This window comes from Microtus oregoni, unplaced genomic scaffold, assembly GCF_018167655.1.
Source record: "Microtus oregoni isolate MIOR12 unplaced genomic scaffold, Mior012 000011F_ref0000422, whole genome shotgun sequence".
In the NCBI taxonomy this organism is placed as follows: Eukaryota; Metazoa; Chordata; class Mammalia; order Rodentia; family Cricetidae; genus Microtus; species Microtus oregoni.
The window spans coordinates 46,603,403-46,623,795 of record NW_024543070.1 but is presented as its reverse complement, the minus strand read 5'-3'; the positions used below and the strand labels follow the sequence as shown (position 1 = coordinate 46,623,795).

Sequence of the window (20,393 nt, the reverse complement as noted above, 5' to 3'; positions counted from 1 at the left end):
GGGCGTGGGCTCTAACCACCCTCCGGGTTCCTGGAAGGCTGAGTGCGGGGAGCAGGGCTAGGATCTTCTGGGGGTAGTCCCGCTGATAGAACAGGGGTCAGCTGCTGTGTTAGCATCAACTGGTTAGGTTGGCAGGGCAAGACAACGTGAATGAGGGTAATTCTAGGCTGACAGACCAGGCAGACATAGTTACCAGGGTTGGTTAGAAGCCTGGAAGAATGTTGTGGAGATGTGCTGACTGATTTTTGTCAGCCTGACACAGACTCAAGTCATCTGAGAGAGGGAACCTCAACTAAGAAAATGCTTCCTCCATAAGATGGGTCTGTAGGCAGGCCTGTAGGCGTTTTCTGATTTCATGACTGATGGGGAAGACCACACATTGTGGATGGGGATAGTCCTGGGCTGGTGGGCTGGGTTCTATAAGAAAGCAGGCTGAGCAAGCCATGAGGAGCGAGCCAGGAAACAGCACCCCTCCATGGCCTCATGCTCTTGCCTCTAGATTCCCACTCGGTTTAAGTTCCTGCTTTGACTTGTAACTTGGAGTGGTAAGTCAGATAAACCCTCTCCTCTCCAGGTTGGCTTTGGTCATGTTTCATCCCACCAAGAGGAACCAGAACCATGGTTAGTTGGGGAAATGGGCATGCGGCAGGTCAGGTGCAGCCCCGATGCCATGCAGCACTAGGTGGCATCACCATGTGTACTTCATAGCCCATGGAGGAAGGCATGTCATGTCAGACGATGGCCCGCACTGGTAGGACAGCCATATGTAAATTCTGACCCTGGCAGTAATGAGCTACACAACACCAAAATCAGCCCCTCAAGATACTGCTAGGGTGGCACTGGGCAGGAAGGTATGGACGTCTGGGGACGCAGGGGTCAATAGGCGTCATCCCTTTGAACAGTAATATCCTTCCTCTCTCTGTCACGCGTTCTTACTCAAATACGCATACATCTCTCTTACTCTTGGTTCTGAGAGGAAGGTGACCACTCAGGAAATGTTTGGCTGACAGCAGGGTGACGATTTTCTCGGGGAGTATCGTCAGTCTACAGTGTAAAGACGGAGCAGAACTGTTTTCCTGGGTGGTTTTCTAGTGGACACATCTCAGTGGCAAAAATGGAAGGGCATGATTTCCCAGGGCCGTCGAGCAGCACCCGCCAGCCTGTGTGAGCAGCATCTACTGTGGTGGATCCTTCCCAACCAGTCGTCTGGAGCAAAGGCCCCAAATGTGCTGTTTCCTGAAAGCCAACAAAGGAGACCTCTGCTCTCAAGGATAGGAAAGCTGGGGGGGGGGGAGCGGGCTCTGCCACCCACTGGCAATAAGGATCAGCTGAGAGTTAATCGCACCTAAGGCACCTGACATCCATTCTTAACAAGAGCCCCAGGAGCCTGGCAGTGGTGGTGCACACCTTTGATCCCAGCTAAGGTAGGCTAATCTTTGAGTTCAAGGCCAGCCTGGCCAACAGAGGGAGTTCAGGACAGCCAAGTCTGCCTGCCCTATCTAAAAAAAAAAAAGAAAGAAAGAAAAAAGAGAACAAAAACAGCAAAAAACTAAGAGTCCAGGGAACCAGGCCACCTCTCAGAGGAACATGGGAGCGGGGAGCCGGGGTGGGCACTGGTGTATGGTGAACGTTGAATTAACCCAGGCTTTCTCGGAACACAAGTCCCGTGTCACCTGTAGTCTACAGCATCCACAGCACACACACTGTGCCGTAGTTCCGCAAAGGAACAACATTTCACCCTTTTGGTTTGATTAAAAAAAAATTGGGGGACCTTAAAGGGTAGAGAATGGGGGCGTAGCCCGGTTTCTCATGACTGTTTCCTGCTGGCTTTGGGCGTCGAGGGATCCAGGGAGTGTCCGATTATTCTAGCCATGTCCCGCTGGCGTTTGAGGTCGTGGTGTCCTGGTCGTGGTGTCCTGTCCACTGGCGTCTGGGGTGGCCAATGTCCGCTGGCGTTTGAAGTCTTGGGGTGGCCAATGTCCGCTGGCATTTGAAGTATTGGGGTTGCCGATGTCCGCTGGTATTTGAAGTCTTGGGGTGGCGTCTGAGGTGGCTGATTGAAGAAATCACATCTGTCTGGCTTTTCTGAGTAACTGGGTCATCGTTAAGATGCTGGAAGACAAAAGTCGCATTAGTAGAGGAAAAAAAATTAAAGGGGAGAGGAGATCTGGGGTGAAGGATTCTTAGGAGGTCTGGGGTTAAGAATGATAAAAAATTAAATGATACTTATTCCGTTAATGATCCGCTTGTGTTTGATTTGTTTAGATGGGTCGGGCTGGCATCCTGGAGCTTAAAGAAAGTGTCTTAAAAGAAATAGTAACCGTATATTCCTTAACATTTCAGGGGCCACTGCTGCAGTCAGTGGCTGACCTGTTATGTCAAGGAGCTTTGTTGGGAATCTGCTTACCCCCTGAGCCCTTGACTCCGTATTTGATGATGGTATCTGTAACGACAGCTGGATGGTTATTTATGAATTTAAAGAAGGGAGGGTGTGTTAACACAGCGACGGATGGGACCACTGTTTTCCTTAGACTGGAGTAGAGGGGGTTGAACCTGGTATCCTTGAGCTTGGCAGCTTATCTCCTCTGCTGGCCTGGCGGGTGCAGTGATCACGTGGCAGTGGTTTTGGTTCTTGTCGTTTCTCGCGTGGTACACCTTGAAAGCCACCTCCAGGATCTGTGCCTGTGGGGTTAGGGGACCCTTCTCCAAATGTCTGAGCTTTGCCTTGATGTCTGAGTAGCATTGGTAGCAAATGGGTCATCAGGAGCTGTCTGCCCTCCGTGGATTCTGGATCAATGTTTGTGAACTGTAACATAGCTTTAGTAAGATGGTCAAGAAATGCAGAGGGATTTTCCTTAGTGTCTTGGAAAATTTCTGCGAGTTTAGAATAGTTTACTGGTTTGAAAGCAGCCTTCCGAAGCCCCACCATGAGACAAGTTTGGAACCAGTCCCTGGCCAGAATGCCCCCGGGAGAGTTATAATCCCAGTGGGGTTCCTGGTCTGGCACCACCTCTGCCCCCGGAGGGTGGGAGGCCAGGGTTTGGTGGACTTCATCAGCGTGCAGCCTCGTCTGTTCCCAGACCCGCCTGCGCTCGGGAAGCAAGTTATTACAGAGAATCATATAAATATCATGGTAAGTTATGGTAGGTTGTAAGATTGGGTTGTAAGATCAGGAATAAGCCCAGCTGATGACTAGTTGGGCCGTGTAATCCTGCCCACCTCCGCTCACAATTAGCTCTCCCTGCTACATCAGGTAGAGACTGGGGTCGGAACATCCACGAGAAGGGAATGCTTGCCCCCCTGAAATCCCTGTGCTTAGAGTGACGTCCTCCCTTGCTGACCTGAAGTCCACCAGCACTGCACGGGAAGACTAGGGGAGGAGGGCTGCCTTAGACAGTCCAGGGTGTTCCCTCCCCCTACAGCCAATGCAAAGGTCTTCCCAGCTGCTACTGGCAGTGTGAGGGCTAAAGAGGAGCCTCTGTGGTGACCTATGTGGCATCCCAGAGGAACTGAGTTGAGGCTTCCAGATGGCAGACCAAACCTGACCTGACCAGTTCCCTGGAGGGAACGCCTCCTGGGGCCTCTGGAATCCCATTCAGAGAAAAGCTGCTAGATTGCTGTGAGTACTGAGGTGTGGATGGGGGAAGCTTGTGCTATACAGCTAGGAGCTCACTGTGGATGGAGCTGAGGCTGAAGCCAGGTCCTGGAAGGATCCCCAGTGGGGTTCCCTGTGGGGTCTTCTTTCCAAACAGAAGGCTTGTTTTCCTTGGAAAATAAGGTGCTAGGGACTGAATGGCAGCCTCCCCTCTACAAATGCTATGTAAAGCCTTATGCCAAAGATCTGTGGCCCTTGCCCAGGGGAAGTAGCTGGTGCTAGCGCCAGGGTCACGGAACTAAGGCCTCCTGGACCTTTTCGTTTTGGCAGTAGGGCAAGAGATTGTAAATATCCCTGTGGCTGTTGGTAAATGGCGAAAGTGGATTCAGAAATGGCAGGTAGTGGAGTAAGCTGACATTGGAAGGGCCTACCAGCCCTGATAGCATCTCTCTTCTGGGGATGCTCTGTTCCAGTCATCATGTGCTGCATCCAGGGTAAAAGCCTCTGGTTTAAAAATTGGAAAAATTAAATTGAGTCACTTTAAAATAATGTGCTTATAAAAAAACTACAGATTGTTGGTTTCTATATTTCTTACTATGCAGTGTGTCCAGAGGAAAGTAAATTCCCAGCTCTGTTTAGATGGGTGCAGGACTACACTGTCCTCAAGAACTATTGCTGTAAAAGCTCTGGCCCAGGGCCGGGGCCATATGAACAGCCCAGCTGAGCTTCTAAGCCAGCCCATGTTTAGATCTGAATTTAACACTTGTCTGCTCACAATGCTTGTGATAAGGTGGGTGCCCCGAGTTGCCCCACATGGCAAAGATCTGCTAAAGCCTCTCACCCCACCACAATGGCAAAAGGGGTGTTACTGAATGATAAGGTTGAGTTAAAATGGCCCTTTTGACTCTTTATAATGTTTATGGCTATTAAAAAAAACATGGCGAAGATTCTCATTTATTATTAATATAAAAAAGGTGCATTTTGGGTTGTTTTCAGATTCTGTCTATGATAATATAAAGGATGTCGCTACGTTTTTAAGGTACTATGTTATCTAATTCTGAAAATCCACCATGCTAATGTTCAAAGTAGCTGTAAGCGTAAATTGTCAAATGATATTTTTAATCTTGATCAGTTTTACAGAAATAAGATAAAATCTCAGAATTGTTTAATTTACATTTCCCTGATGATTAAGGACGTTATATTTAAGCAAATTTTAAATATCTTTCAGTCATTTCAAGTTCATTTGTTGAGAATTTACAGTTTTGGTTTGTGACATAATTGTACTGAAATATTTGTTTTTATGAGGATTAAGCTTCTAAGTTCCTTGTATGGTTTTAAAATAATTGATAAAGATACCTTTCCTATTCTACAGGCTGATATTATGTTCTGTTAATTATATCCTTTGTTATACAAAAAGCTTCTCAGTTCTGGAGATTTTAATTACTGATTGTTTCCTTTAATGTCTACGCTACTGAGGCTATGTTCAAAATTCTATTTATATTGTTGCCCTTATGTTAAGGTCTTTAATTTGTTTGGATTTCAGTTTTGTGCATAGAGATAAATATGGATCTATTTTCATTTTTCTACATGATGATGTTTAATTAATTCTTAAAGGGAGAAACTGACAGTCAAAATGCTGGGCTCATGGCAAATCTCAGGGCGGGGGCTGCAAGGCACCCCACTAATTCGGCCAAAGTAAGAGAGGTTCTCCAGGGGCCAGTTAAAAATCTGTGTTCCTTAAATGATTAATAAAAGTTTACAGGCATTTTACCCAACCTCTGAAGGTCAGCAGACAGCAGTAGCCATGGCCTACATAGGACAGGCAACTTCAGATATAAGAAAAAAAAAAGTTACAAGTAGATGGGTTACAAGATTATACCTAGTAAAATTTGGAGAGACAAAAAAAAAAAGTTAAACGAGGGACAGAGAAAGGGAAGCAAAAGAAAGACAGGACTCAGACAGATTAGGAGCCTGGGCAACAGAAGATCAAAGACAAATGAAGAGGGACACTGGAACTGAGTAAAGAATACAAACTGGACACCTTGCGAACTATAAATTTGGGAAAAAGACAAATAAATGACTCGTTCCTCCCTGGTCACTTCTGAATGTATGACCAAAGCCTTTTGTTGACCAAACGAGGGACTCTTGCTTTCGCTGCTGTTCTCAGTGCTGCAGGAGACGCAGGCTGCTTGTCTGCCTCTGCCTCTACCATGCCCTCCTCACCAGGATGACCACCTCTCCCTGCCTCCACCGCTGAAGAAATCCTCACCTCCTAGCAACTGCCTTGGTGCTGTGCTTGCTCTAAAGCCTGCATGAGCCCTGACTGCTCACTCTACAGTCTCGCTCCCCTCACCCATGTCAGACTGCGATACAGCAGTCACCATGCTACCACAGGTGCCCTCCTGTGCCAGACTACTGCTCCTGTGCTGGGCTGACGTCGATGGACTATGGATCCTACCAGCATCTGCCTAAAGGACAGGCGAATGGCAAAATGGCAGGCTAAGCTGTGCCAGGCAGAGCCGAAAATGAGGGCGAAGCTTGCCAGGGGCACAAGGCTGGCGGTCCGAGCTAAGCAGGTACACAAGACTGAAGGTAAGCCCAAGGCGGGGGCAACATTGGTGGACAGGAAGCAAATGATCTGGGCCAGTAGCCTCCCTTCAGGGATGGTGGCCCGACCAGAACGCTGAACTTGTGGCTTTGATACAAACTCTACAGATGGCAGAGGGAACGTCTATACTAACAGCAGGTATGCTTTTGCCCTCACCTATATATACAAAGCAACATACAGACAAAAAGGACTGTTGACATCTGCTGAAATTTTGAGCCTCCAGGAGGCCACACATTTGCCAAAGAAGATAGCCATCATACATTGACCAAGATGAGACACCCAATGTAATGGCTAAGAAGATCATAAAAAAAAAAAAAATCATCCTAAGGTTTGGGATGCCCAAGATAATCATGTCCCATAATAGACCTGCCTTTGTTGCCCAGGTAAGTTAGGGTGTGGCCAAGACATTGGGGATCAATTGGAAATCGAGCTTACCAACCCCAAAGCTCAGGTCAGATAGATAGGATAAATAAGATTCTAAATTATTCAATTGACATAATTGGCCCTGGAGACCAGCAAAAATGACTGGACAGACCTCCCTCCCTCCTGTCCTGTTCTGGGTTCAAAACACCCCGGCAATCGCTGCCACCAGTTCTGTTGCCTGGCTAGTTAGCTGCTGCTCATGTATCCGCTGACCCTGGTGATGAAATCCTGAGCTCAAGCCTTACACAGGGCAGGCACATCTGCTATAAGGTGGGCTTACATCACCTTTAAGGCTCTTCTTTCCTAGAGTCAGAAACCCACAGGGCTCTGCTCATATTTTAGTGTCTTTTGACAGCAGAAGCAAAAGGCAATTCTGTTCTGTTCCTCCACTGTGTGTCTGGGACCTATTGACAGGAATTATTTTGTACAGTTTGAGATTTTTCCGGATCAGACCATTTTGTGCAGATAACTGCAGAGAAAAGCAAACACACCTAAAGCTTCCTTACCTCTTGACAGGTTTTGTTTTTCTACAGGAAAATCTTACTTTAATCTGTGGGGTTATGAAATGATATGGCTTTCAAAAGATAAACAGATGTGGTTTAGTATATGATAAAATAGATGTCAATGGGATGTTAAAACTTTTTTTAATGCTGTACTTACAAATGTAAAGCCTGGGTAAGGTCAGTCTCAAAAAAAGATATTTATGTCCTCATTGGCTGTCCTCTGGCTTTAGGGCTTTTTGTTTTGTTTTAAACATTTGTCATCCTGTATTGCATTTTCTCTCATTGTTTGTTAAAGTTCTCACAATGGACACAACCCTGTACATTTGGATAAAGCTGATGCTACAGGATGCAATGGAAACCCGTAAATGCCATGTGGTGCCAGCTGAACCGAAACTGACCTCTCCGGCACATTCTCTGGAGTTGAGGATCAACACTCCCGGTGTCTACAGCAAAAGCGATTCGTCTTCTGCCTCTGCAGCTCAGACCCAGGACACACAGCTACAACCCCGGAGACATCAAAGGGCACCTCATAGGCATCATGTTAAGGACATTTGTACTGTCCCAGATCCTTGATTGACTTTTCTAATGAGGCTTCTTTTATGTAATATAATAAAATAATGTGGATAAAATTACAGGTGAAAGTTTGATTTTATTTCAAAATGATAAATAAACCGAGGCATAGTTTGACTATGTACTATTTCAGAAAGGCTTGTGAAGTTAGAGAAACAGTTCAGAGGGCTCCAGTCAGACCCAGAAGGATGCCAATCAAATTTGTGACTGACAGAGACGAGTCAGCCTCTTTGATCTTCAGAGGTTTGTAATAGATCTCCACCCTAATTTCTGAGTATCATAAAAAGTAAAAAGCACTTTTATTCTGTCAGTCATTTTCCCCTTGTAATTTTCTTTTTTAAAACTGGCAAACAGGATTACTTGTTTTCATGACTTCATTTTTATGAGCACAACAGTTCTGTGTGGATTTACTGAGAGAAGGAAGCCCCGGAGGGAGATGCCCAGCAGTGCTGCCATCCACTGAGGCCTGTGTCCATGTCCATAGGGCCTGCATTCTGTGTTAGCACTTCTTCAAAGAACCATGAAGAATGCTTGTAGACCCCAAGTAGAGCAGCACAGTCCACATGTATTTGATGTGCGTCCACACCAGGACCCAGCAACAAACAGAATCCCTCTTGGAAATCGAAAGGGATATATGGGGAAAGGAGGCTAATTCCTCCTGTGAGCAGCACACACTACTTTAGTGTGCTCTGAAAGAATTAAAAACCATGACATTGTTGTTGTCATTGAATACTGGCCCAAAGTTATATTTTTTCTTTTAACTTGGCTTAAATACCTCATGGCTTTCTATTAAAATCTTCAGATCTCTGGGGGTTGATGTTAAGACTGTATTAAAATTTTTCTTTTCCTCATTTAACAATTTCATTTAAATTTTAAAAATTCCGACATTTCCCTCAACTGTTACGTTGAAGCCTGATCTGTGTTGCTATGTCCTGTGAAGTGAACCTAATTTTCCACGTGGATAGGGACACCTCAGTGCCATTTTCAGGGCTGCATTTCCTTCCCTCATGATTCTTGCTGGGTCCTCTTCACCGAGGCTTTCCCCTGAGTCATGTATTTACTGGAAAGGCTACCTAGGAGGGAAAACAAAATCCAACATAAATGGAAGAGCCTTACTTGATCGAAGTCACACAACACTTACTGTCAGCTACACAATTGTCCCACTAGACAGGGCACTTGTCCTGGATCAGTGGTTAAGCTAGACATAAACAAGTCCACAGACAGGCATTAGACCATGCTAGTCCCTGCTGTGAGGCTGTTTAACGCAGCTTCAAGCTATATTCCCAGGCTGGTGCTGAGCTCAGGTGGAAGAAATCCATCTCTGAAAGTTCCTTACAAAGGTCACTCTTTTCATCTGCAACCAAACATGACAAAGTTCTCTGGCCAGAAATTAGCATCTTACACCATTCCCTTTATAAGTCTAGTAATACCTTATGGATGTACAAGTAGGAAATACAATTCACTGTGCGTACAGGTGAAGGACAGGAATGAGAACTTGAGACAGCCTCCATAACCACTACTGTATAAGGAAGGCTCTATTCAGACGAATAGAGGACACAAGGCATTTAATAACTGGTATCCTGTCAACTACTTTTATTTTACCTCAGGTTTTGGTTTTTTTTCTTTCCTTTTTGATGGCCTGGAACTCAAGGAGTTTTGCCTGCCTCTGAGTGCTGGGATTAAAGGACTATGCCACCACTACCACCAGCATACCTAACTCAAATACATAATTTTTGAAGGATAGAAGGAAGCTAGCTTCCTTTTTAAAATTGCCACACCGTCACTCATTTCCACATGGATCACAGACTTAAATGCCAGTAAAAGAAAAAGCAATATGTAAAGAAGAAAACACAGCTCCGTGCTTAACCTTCGCTGCCAACTTGAGCAGATTCAGAAGCACTCAGGAGATGTAGGTGTGTTTGTGAGGGAGAAACTCAACTGAAGGAAGCCCCACCATAAAGACTGGTGGTGCTGGAGTTTACACACACTTCTTGAAGGCGCAAGTGTGAGAATGTCTCTTAAAATGGCTTTTCACACTGTCCCTACAACAAGCTCAGCTCCATGGACACAACTGACTCCACTTCCCATGGCACTTTTCATGACACTTAAGGCAACGGGGGAAGCAAACAAAATGCTTCCATTTGTGGCAATGTGAATGTCTCTAAGTCCCCCACTGATGTGTGTAATCATGAAAAATAACTTTCTGTGACGCCATTATTCGAGTTTGGTCACACCATTAACAGTGAGCTCAGCTGAGTGGCACTGCGATAAAAATACATGTGCCTGAGGTGGTGGCGCATGCCTTTAATCCCAACACTTGGGAAGCAGTGGCAGGCGGGTCTCTTAGACCATCAGAAAACACAGATATTTATATGATTCATAACACTAGCAAAATTATAGTTATGAAGTAGCAACAAAATAATTTTATGGCAGGGGCTCACCACATTAAAGGGTTCCAGCATTGGGAAGGTTGAGAACCAGGACTTTTAAGTAAGTCTACTGCTTCTTGTTTGCTGTCGTTCAGACAATTTGGACTTCTCAGTGTGTTTACAAACCAAAGATATAAGGAATTCACACACACACACACTTCAGACTATTTGGATTTCTCAGTGTGTTTACAAACCAGAGATGGAAGGAATTCACACACACAGTAATTAATGCTTATCCAAAGATAAGAGGAAGTATCCTTATTATTTGGAAGCCATTTTTAGTAAGTGCATAAAATGTAACTTTTAATCAAATTTTGTAATATTTATTTTGACCATTTATATAGTCAAAATAAAAAAACAGGAAATTTTTATAGCTTGAAGTTTAATAAAAAGTCTTAAAATCTAATTCATAAATGCTTTTGTTGTAGTTAAGTATGTCAGGGTAGTCAACATTAATTAATATATTAATGAATAATATATTCATACAAGAGGATTTCAAGACATTTGTATAAAAAATGGCCTACCACAAGCTTTTTCTCTATTTCCTATGACTTGAAGTTTTAAAAATCAGAGATTTTTTTAAAAAATATTTATTTATTATGTATACAATATTCTGTCTGTGTGTATGTCTGCAGGCCAGAAGAAGGTACCAGACCTCATTACGGGTGGTTGTGAGCCACCATGTGGTTGCCGGGAATTCAACTCAGGACCTTTGGAAGAGCAATTGCTCTTAACCACTGAGCCATCTTTCCAGCCCCCAAATCAGAGATATTTTAAGAGGTTGGTAGTTATCTTTCTTCCTTCATGTTTATGTATATACATATATACTTTATCATTGAACAGAATTTTAAAACCAAATGCAAACAAACCAATCAACCCTGTGTTGTCCCCCGTGTATATGTTTGTATGATAAAGTTCATGTTTATGCATGTTCATATGTGTTTGGACACGTTGTATATGTGTGTATCCACATATGGAGACAGGTTGATATTGGATACCTTCCTCATAGTTTTTCTCCTCTACTGAGGCAGGGTTAGTTAGCTCTGCAGCCTGCTCTGCCTCCTGTGTGATGGATGACAAGCAGGCTGCCACATCCTCCCAGCATTTACATGGATGCCAGGATCCACACTCAGGCTGTCCATCCTGTGCTCATGAAGGAAACCATGAGTGGGTCAAAGGCACAGTCTACAAGGGGCTCAAGGGGAAACAGTTCTACCCACAGCAGAGAGACTCAGTTCACATGTCAACAGCAGAACTGACACCTGCAAGTGACAGGTAAGTCTGGCAGCTATCATTAACTTACTTCATGGGTTATTTCATGGGCAAGGACAAACCTTAGCCATCTATAATTTTTCTTGTAGAAAGCAGAATATAATTTGTAATAAAATTTCCCCATAATAAATTAAGTTAGTAAGCTTTTCAGTAAGAGGATTTTTACCCAGAAGGTAAGTACTAACGTCTTTATAACTAAATTAATGTCAGCTGGCCATGCCACTTCTAGATCACTAACACCTGCAGTTTTCTTCCACTGTTTTACAACTTGTAAAATTATAGTCAAACGCCACTTTCAAGATATGTAGACTTGTAAGCCAAGTGCAGCCTTGGGGACAGTGTAGGAATGAGGTCAGTGACATCACCATCAGAAACCTTTTCTCTGACTCCTCAGCAGCCAGCTGTTATTCTCCTGGTCTCTGGCTGAGACCTGAGGTGTGTGTGCAGAACACCTAGCATCCCTAGCAAATGAAGGAAACCAGACCCAGGCGGTACACTGCAGAACAGGTGTTTATACCCTGTGCTCCTTCTTATGCCTGGCATCAGGAACAGTGGGATTCTTCCTATGTAAAATGTTCTGAGGATGTCTGTTTATACATGGTACATCTGTGTACGTCCAAATTCCTAGATCCACAGGGAACACATCCCACTGACCAGTGGTGTCAGTTGTCCATACTATTCTATAATGGGGTGTCATCTGAAAGCCAGCATGGTTATAACAGAGCCCATTTCTCCTCCCCACCCAGCATCGGCTTAACTGCAGGGTGCCACCCTCTCACTTTTGTCTACTGGATTTGGAGGGGACCCAACAGAACTCTTATTTTGAAATGCTGTGTTCCATGGAGAACAATTACAAATCTTCCTGAGGACTACTGGAGCTCATGTTCTCTTAAGCTTCCTCCTGCTTACTTGCCACGTACAGTGTTCTCCTTCAGGTCTAAGTGCGGTTAAGACTTGAAGAATTCTGTTTTTTTTTTTTTTAATTAATCTACACATCAACCTCAACTCCATGTACACAAGATTTTGTGTACAGAGACCTGGTACCACAGCTGGGCGGTCACGTAGACAGTGGACTACTTGCTTGCCTACCAGACATGTAGCTCACCCTCAGCTACACAGTAAATTTAAAGCCAGCCTTGGCTACATGAGATACTAGCTTAAAAAAAGGGGGAGGGGGTGATCTGATATAATTTAAATGTTTCCTCTCCACACTCTTAAAAAAAAGTACAATAACTGCAAATACTTGAGATAACACCTCTTGGTACTTAACAAAACCCGAGGCAAACGCACTAACAATGGCACCGTTCTCCTCCCTAACAAACAGCATCATAGTGGAGAACAGACATTCCTAGCACAGATCATCCTCAGCGTTCCCAGAGCGTGGTCAGTATCCTTGCCTTGACAGAAGAGGCCAGAAAGTCCAGGAAAGACAGCTCGTCCTTCTGTGGGGCAGGGACTGTCATGGTCTGATCTTAGCTAACACGTCTCACTCTAACAGTCTCTCCAAGCTAAAAAGTCAGCACTTTGTTCCTAGCATTAGGATGTCATTCCAGGGCTCCCCAGAGGATGCTTCAAACTGCAGCCAATCTATGTTCTCCATGTTCCGAGCTTGTTCTTATCTTACCCTCGCTGTGACAGTCTAATGCATAAAAGAGATTACCGGTTTAACTAAACGAGACACTGCTGAAGCAAAGGTTACATAAGCTGTCATCTTGAAAAATTTCGACTCAGTAGTTAAGAGCATGTGTTGCTCCAGTCGGAGCCAGGTTTGATTCCCAGCACTCACATCACAGCCTAGAACATCTGTAACTCTAGTTCCAGGGGACTCCAACACCCTCTTCCGGCCTCCACAGGCACCACTCACACATGAGGCACACACAGGCAAAACACTCATATACATAAAAAGACCCCCCCACCCATTCTTTTTTTTTAAATAAAAAAGGCAAGAACTTAGAAGAGGCTGATTGTTCACGCTCTTCCTTCTTAGGGTTCTTCCTTTAGCCTCCCTGTAAAGAGGGAGGGCCCAGGATGGACCGATGAGGCCATCTACTGGCCAGGACTCTGCTGTTTACATCACTTTTTATTCTTTTATTACTTTCTACAATAATGCTGAAGAAGTCACTTTCTTTTCCTTGACCTCAATTTTGTCCTCTCTTTTTTATCTTGCCCTGGTAATCCACCATGTTCTCTTTAGCATCCCTCTATAGGCCTGGGGCATGACAGGAGAAACCCTGCCCTTGATACCACAGTCAAGGCTAAGCAGACTCCAATTCCTTTCCATGCAAGCCTGAACTTTATTCCAAAGAAAAAAGCTCTTTGCAGAGGCTTCAGAGAGGCCAGGTGCCAAGCCCAGGATTGCGCTCAACCTGCACCCAAACTACAGGCAGCATCCACAAAGCACTGCATTTGCTGCAGTCTGAGACCCAGCTCTGGCTCCTTCCGGAATCACTTTTCTCTTGGCCTTCCTTACTCCCAGGGTCTACACACTTCCCTTTGCTCCGTGTGCTTTACTTGCTGGGAGATCTCCATAGCACAGGGGCTTAAAATGCTATCTCCACACCGACAACACTTACACTCCTTTCTGCAGCCTGGACCAATTAAATGCCAGGCTCATATATTCAACTAGCCACTCGACATCCCTGCCCTGGAATTCCACATCTACCACCATGAAGCAGACCTTTCCCCAACACAACAACAAGAACTCCTTTGTTCTTCCAGTTCTCAGAGACTGCCGTGACACGAGCCTCACTGGGTCTTCATATCAGTGCCCAGAATATCCACACCCAACCGTCCTCCCTGACACTCCACTCGAACCTGTGACCACCTTGATTAATACTCCATGGCTGCAGCGCTCCTGGCCTGGCCTTTACAAGACTTCAGACAGCACTGTTCCTCTAAGGTCCAGCACTGCCCATCTCACTGAGCAAACCTTCCAGGCCCTCCTGTAACTGCTGGAGTCTCAGGGCACTAGCCTTCAAGTCCCACTGCTCTCCCATGCTCACACCATCCCTGCCACAGCCTTGGGCTGAAGAGCAGGAACTGCTACCAGTTAAAGGTCTGTCTCCTCTCCACCTGACCCTCACTTCCTATGACTCGGCTGACTTAGATGATATTTTAGCAAAGGGGATACCACCATGCTCAGCATCATTTTGTGATTTCCCTGCTTAAAGCATCTGTTGCCTTATGGCTGTCTGTCCCTGACAGGAAGGCAGTGGAGGGGCTTTGCTTCTCAATGGGGTACATGCAGTGCTGAGGCCGCTGCTGGGTAGTTAAGACTCTCAACAGATGTTTGCGGAGGGGTAAATAAGTGAAACAGTTGCCAGGTTGCAGAGTGGAGAGCTCAAGTTATGACTTTCTTTCCTTCTGGAGTACGGCAGGTAATCTCCACAAGACATGGCAATGCCACAGCAGTCACAAGAGGCACAAGAAAGGCCTCCATGGTTGAGGGTAGCAGTTCTTCCCCAGGGGAGGGAAGTCACGTGCAATATCTGAAAACTACACAGGCCGCACTTACCCACTGGACAGTCAGACTAAGGATGTGAGGTGGAAGCAGAGCAAGAGGGTTTTTTGTTTTGTTTGGTTTTGTTTAAGTTTCCTTGAGAGGTTCTGATATCCCTCTGTCAGCACCACAAGGCATAGGAAGGCTCTCAAAAGGCATGTGGTAAAATATTCAGAGAAGAAAAACAACACATAATCTGACCCTTTAAAAACCACATACCTGACTGGGGACTCAAAAATATGGTTGTTTTTTGTTTCTTTTTGTCTTCATGTAAAAGCACTGCCTAAAAAATGAAATAAATGGTTTAAAAAAACTGAAGGTAAAAGCATCAGAAACAGCCTCAAACTGTATCCAAGAGCTGGGAGAGGCAGTGGTGGCAGAAGTTTGCACGTTAGTTGGAATGACAGACATGTATGCAGGAAGTCATCCAGCAAGCCCCTGCTACCAGGGCCCAACAAGCCTTACCACACAGTACATGGGGCACAGGAGGAGGAAGCACACAGGCCACCCAGGAGGGCCCAGCACACAGCTTCAAGCACTCCAGAAGACTCTGGGGAGTGAGCAGGACAGAGTGAACAGGGCTCCCTTCTCAGGTTTGGGCTGGCTTTTACCTGAGCAACTGGTCTCAAAGGGCTAGGTGAAGGGTATCCAGATACATAAGCTGACTGACACAAACCTACAGAAAGAAAGGAACACTTTTCGTTCCTATTTTAAATTTAAAGCAATGGCCCTACTCGCCAATGTTTTAAGGAAATTTTCCTATTGGTGTGATGGGATTCCACCCAGCCCACTGAAGGAGTGACAGGGTAACATTCACCGTGCTCTAGCCCACGCGTCCCTCTGCTCTTGTGCTGACATGGACATTAGCTGTAAATACTACACGGGTTGGTTTCTAGACCAGGGCTTTTCCTTATGGCTGCTAATCCCTCTGCTAGCCAGGTGCCCTGTTGGGCTGCCAGAAATGCCACTCTCACACTTGTGTGTGTGCACGTGTGCGTGTATGTGCACATGCATATGTATGGGTGTGTGAGTCTGTATCTGAGTTCATTCAAGAGCAGTTCATTTTGGTTTTGGGGCACTGGAACCTTAATTGGGCTACGCTAGCTGGTTAGTGAGCCCAAAGATCTGCCCGTCTCTGCATCCCCAGCACAGGACTAAAGCATCCACTGCAATGTCCTGCTTTCTAGGCCACATTGGGAACAGAACACAGGTCTTGAGCAAGCATTTTTCTAACTGTGCGTTTCCTCGGCCTCAACAGTTCTGAGACACCAGTGGGTCAGTAACTTACAGCCTGCTGCTGGGCGAAGGAGCACAGCTGAGGGGCGGTATAGGGTGACCACGCTGGAGGAGGGGAAGAGGGGACCACAAAGGTCTGCTTCATTTTGTTTGTAAACCCAGCCTTGAGTCTTCATCAAATACAGAGCAGAAGAGTAATTTTGAGAAAACTATGTTAAATTGTGTCTATATTGTCTAGCTCCAACTAGGTTGAAGAAGGCTATTGTCTGACCTAAATGAGATCATCTTTAACTATACTTAACTTTGAAATGGTGCTTGATTGACTTTTAGCATGTTGACTGAATGTTAACATGTCATTATTTTAATTCCTTTAAGTCTCATCTCCTTCTTATAAGGGGAAACCAAGGCAGATGTTGGGGTTCAGTTCTGACCTTCTTAGAAGAACAAGGCTAACTCAGGCCATGGAAGTCAGCCAAAGCTGGACCATTCACAGTCAAGCATCAGTTAGAAGACAATGTTAAAACAAACTCTTTCTATCTAATAAGGATGAGTGGGCATGACAGCACAATCATGTAATCCCAGAACTCAGGAGGCTGGGAGTTTGAAGCCAGCTGGAACTACATAGCAAATTATAGGCTGGCTTTGACTACAATAGTTGAGTCTCTGTCTCAAAAACCCAAAGGGGGAACAAAAAAACACCTAAAGTTTCAGTCTTAAACACCAAGAGACTCTGCCTGGCAGACCTGCTATCTAAAATGGAAGCATGCATCAGCGCTTCCAGCACCCAGGGTGTTTGAGGGAAGGATTTACAGAGCTGCCTCAGCAAATGGGTAGTCACAGTTGCTCTCTAGGGCTCCTGTCTACACTTATCCAGCTTCACCCGCACTTATTCTAAGAACCAGTACATTCTATAAGTTGTTCTGAAGACCATAACTTACACAGGCTAAGGTGTCCAGACTATTAAAAAGGTGTCAATGATGGACACAACCTACTCAGTAAAAATGACCAACTCACACCCAGCAACATAAAGGTCAGTATTAGGGGGTGGTTTGATTGTGTGCTTAAGACAGAGTCACACTATGCTGCCTAGGCTGGTATCACTCCCCTGCTTCAGCCTCCTATGTAACTCTGACCATAGACATGGAGAAGATCTGCACATGACTCTGAATTGTGGGCTATTAAGACATTTTCCTCTTCATCTCAGAGTCACTATGGTCATTGACAGAAAGGTATTCAAATAAGGGTTAAAGACGAAACCCTCCACAGTTCTCTGCAGCACTGCCGACATCCTTCTATTCTTGGCTCATTTGTACCTCAGCTACCGCCTCCTGGGTGTCTCGGCAATGCTTTGAGTCACAAGCACACACGGTGAGCAGCTTCTCACTGTAACTTGTTTACTGCCTACAGAGACGATGTGTATGAGGATTGGAGATGAGCAAACTGCCATTTCATTGGTAATCTTAGATTTTCCTAAGACTAAGTAAACCGAGGAACAAGCAGTTAAGTCACACCCAGGGAGAGCATGTAAGGAGTGGGGGGAGGGGGATGTCATTTCCTTACAGCGCCATCTTTGCTGAGCATATATTCCTTAAGGAAACAAAGGTGTGAAAAACTCTAAGAGGTTAACATCAAGGTCTCTGGAGAGGTGTCTGTACCTGGAGAGCCTTTGAACTGTGAGCATTCCTTCTTAATGTGTCCTTCTCTTCCACAAAGGAAACAACGTTTTTCTCTTAAGTCTTTGTCATCCTGTCTCTTCCATTTTTCCACTGGTGTCCTGAGAATCTTCTCCCGCCCCAGGTCCACAACTGCCCTCGCTGGCTTTGCTTTCACAGCTGCGCACTGTGTGGGCTTATCTTCTTTTGCCGACACTTCCTTTTCTGTGTACTTGTTCTGAATTTCTTTGTCCTCTTTGCTCCGTTTTTCTTTGCTCTCAGGGTATCTTTGGTTTGGGGTATCTTCCTGGTCTCGCCGCCGCCTCACTCTATAAAAGATAAGATACTATAGGAAAAGTGTCTACAGAAACTGACCAAGTTATATCCACATGTAGAGACAGCCAGGACCAGAGTGTGAACAGGAAACCTTGAATTTGACAAGTGTGGCTTCTCTATTATGATTTCTACAGTTCTTCAGCATCCAAACTCACAGCTGCCCAAGTCCTTACAGAACATGGTGTACTATAAGCACAACCCACATACCCCCTCTGACAGTTACACCGTACCGTGGAGTGAACAACCAGAAACCCAAATCTGTATATGTTCAACCCAAGTGCACTAGACTCCATACAGCCTGTTTGCAGTTGGCTGAATTTTCAATTATTGAGCCCTGGGCATGGAGCCTGTCTGTCACAGTGCTGGGAAACCAGTGCTTACTGCTGAGACCAGGCCTTGGGCCCAGTCATGCCTGTGCTGCTGTGCTGACCAGCCTTCTGGTGTATTAGCTTTCACTAAGCAGTGACAGTTTAAACTGTAAAACTTGAATTTCACAGAAAACTTCTAACCATGATTTTAAAGAGGTTTATCTTAAAAAATATCAGTCACTTTTATTTTAGTTTTTAGAAGTGATTTTATTTTCTGTATATGTATGTGTACCATACATATGCCAGTGTCCACAGAGGCCCTGGAATTGCCGTTACAGGGGGCTATGAGCCACGAGATGCAGGTGCTAGGGATGGCAGTAGGGTCCTCTGCATGAGCAGTAAGTGCTCTTAACTACTGAGTCATCTCTTTAGCCCCACTGACTTTATTTTTTGAGACAATGTCACATATAGCCCAGGATAACTTCATACCCTCTTTGTAGCTAAGGCTGGCCTTGAGATCCTGATTCTCCTGCCTCAGCCTCCTAAGTGCAGAAAGTACTGGTAAATGACACCCAGGTATCAAGATCATTTCTTTCGGCCCTACTGATCACTAGTCGGTAAATTCCAGATTGTGACCTCCTTTGCTTAAGTGTATTCTGAAATGGGAAGAGCACTGTCAGCCAGGAGAACAATGACTCAAGCAGACTGTAGAAAACACCCCTGCTTCTCACTGTACCATCACCAGGGGACAGCACGGTGTCTAAGCACTTGATCTGCTCAAGGTAATGGGTAATGATTACACTAAAAGCCACGCCCAAACTTAGGTCCGAGCACCTGGCGTGGAAGCTGAGCGCCCGGCATGGAAGGCAGAAGGCCGTCCTCACGTAAGCAGCCTCAGCATCTGCACTCAGCCACATCGGATCACTGCATTTTCATTTTTTATATATAAGAGCTCTGATGCCCTCTTCTGCTTTTTTTTTTTTTAAGATTTTATTTATTATGTATACAGTATTCTGTTTGCATGTGTGTCTGCAGGCCAGAAGAGGGCATCAGATCTCATTACAGATGGTTGTGAGCCACCATGTGGTTGCTGGGAATTGAACTCATGATCTCTGGAAGAGCAGACAGTGCTTTTAACCTCTGAGCCATCTTTCTAGCCCCACATTTTCATTTTTTAAAAAAAAGACCTTAAATTTATATGAAAAAATGCTGGATTTCAGAGGCTTATTTGATTTTCCCTGTATGGCACAACAAGGAGATAAAATGAGGCTGCCCCCTGGACACGTGCTTACTTTCTCCTCATGGGACAGTCCTTCATGAAGTGTCCGATTTTTCCACAAATTCGGCAACACCTGTCATTCGGAGCCAGTTCTCCCTCAGTTAGAACATCTGGATCAAAAAAGTATTCCTACAAGAATACAGCCGTGTAAAAGAAACTGCGAACAAGATCATGGCACACCAGAGACCCACGCGAGAACAGATTGGTTTGTTAATATTGGTGCTGTTCATCCCAAACAAGACCTTACAGCCAGTGAGAGGCATAGCTGATAGACTGACCTAAACGTATTTCTTTTATTTCTTGAAGTTGGAGGACACTGACAACACATGCACACAAGTGGCTTCAACACAAAAGGAGAAGCCATGGCCACATAGAGGGCATCAGGAAACGAAATGGCTAAACGGCAATGAACTGAGGAACATAGTCAACACTGAGGCAAAGTGAGGAGCTGCACGCTAGTACTGGTGCTGCTGTGTGGCTTAAGAGTCTACTGCAGGGGTCGGGGATGCACTGCACCTGCACACTCACTGAAGAGAGCACCTATCTGAACAGACTGTGGGCAAAGGAGTTCTTCAACAAGCGTGAGAAGGACCACTGTAGATGTCAACAATGATACACTCAAAGCACCTCTACGCCCACATGGAAAAGTTGCATCAGTCTTCCTGGGGGTGGGGGCGGGAAGG

General features: G+C 45.2%; 1 protein-coding gene across 6 annotated transcripts in view; it reads right to left on the bottom strand.

Annotated features, from left to right (window-relative positions):
- Positions 1-7,486: 7,486 nt before the first annotated feature.
- LOC121453327 (terminal uridylyltransferase 7-like) overlaps positions 7,487-20,393 on the bottom strand; it is a 52,007-nt gene continuing 39,100 nt past the window's right edge. For 4 of the 6 annotated variants that reach the window (XM_041660009.1, XM_041660010.1, XM_041660011.1 and 1 more), the window contains exons 25-29: positions 19,724-19,839; positions 17,791-18,116; positions 15,511-15,575; positions 15,119-15,182; positions 7,487-8,772 (exon numbers count right to left, since the gene is read on the bottom strand). In XM_041660009.1, the coding sequence (XP_041515943.1) occupies positions 8,705-8,772; positions 15,119-15,182; positions 15,511-15,575; positions 17,791-18,116; positions 19,724-19,839 (639 nt within the window). In that variant the 3' untranslated portion in view covers positions 7,487-8,704. The remainder of the gene's footprint in view (positions 8,773-15,118; positions 15,183-15,510; positions 15,576-17,790; positions 18,117-19,723; positions 19,840-20,393) is intronic. The other 2 variants (XM_041660014.1, XM_041660013.1) reach the window with 2 other exon arrangements.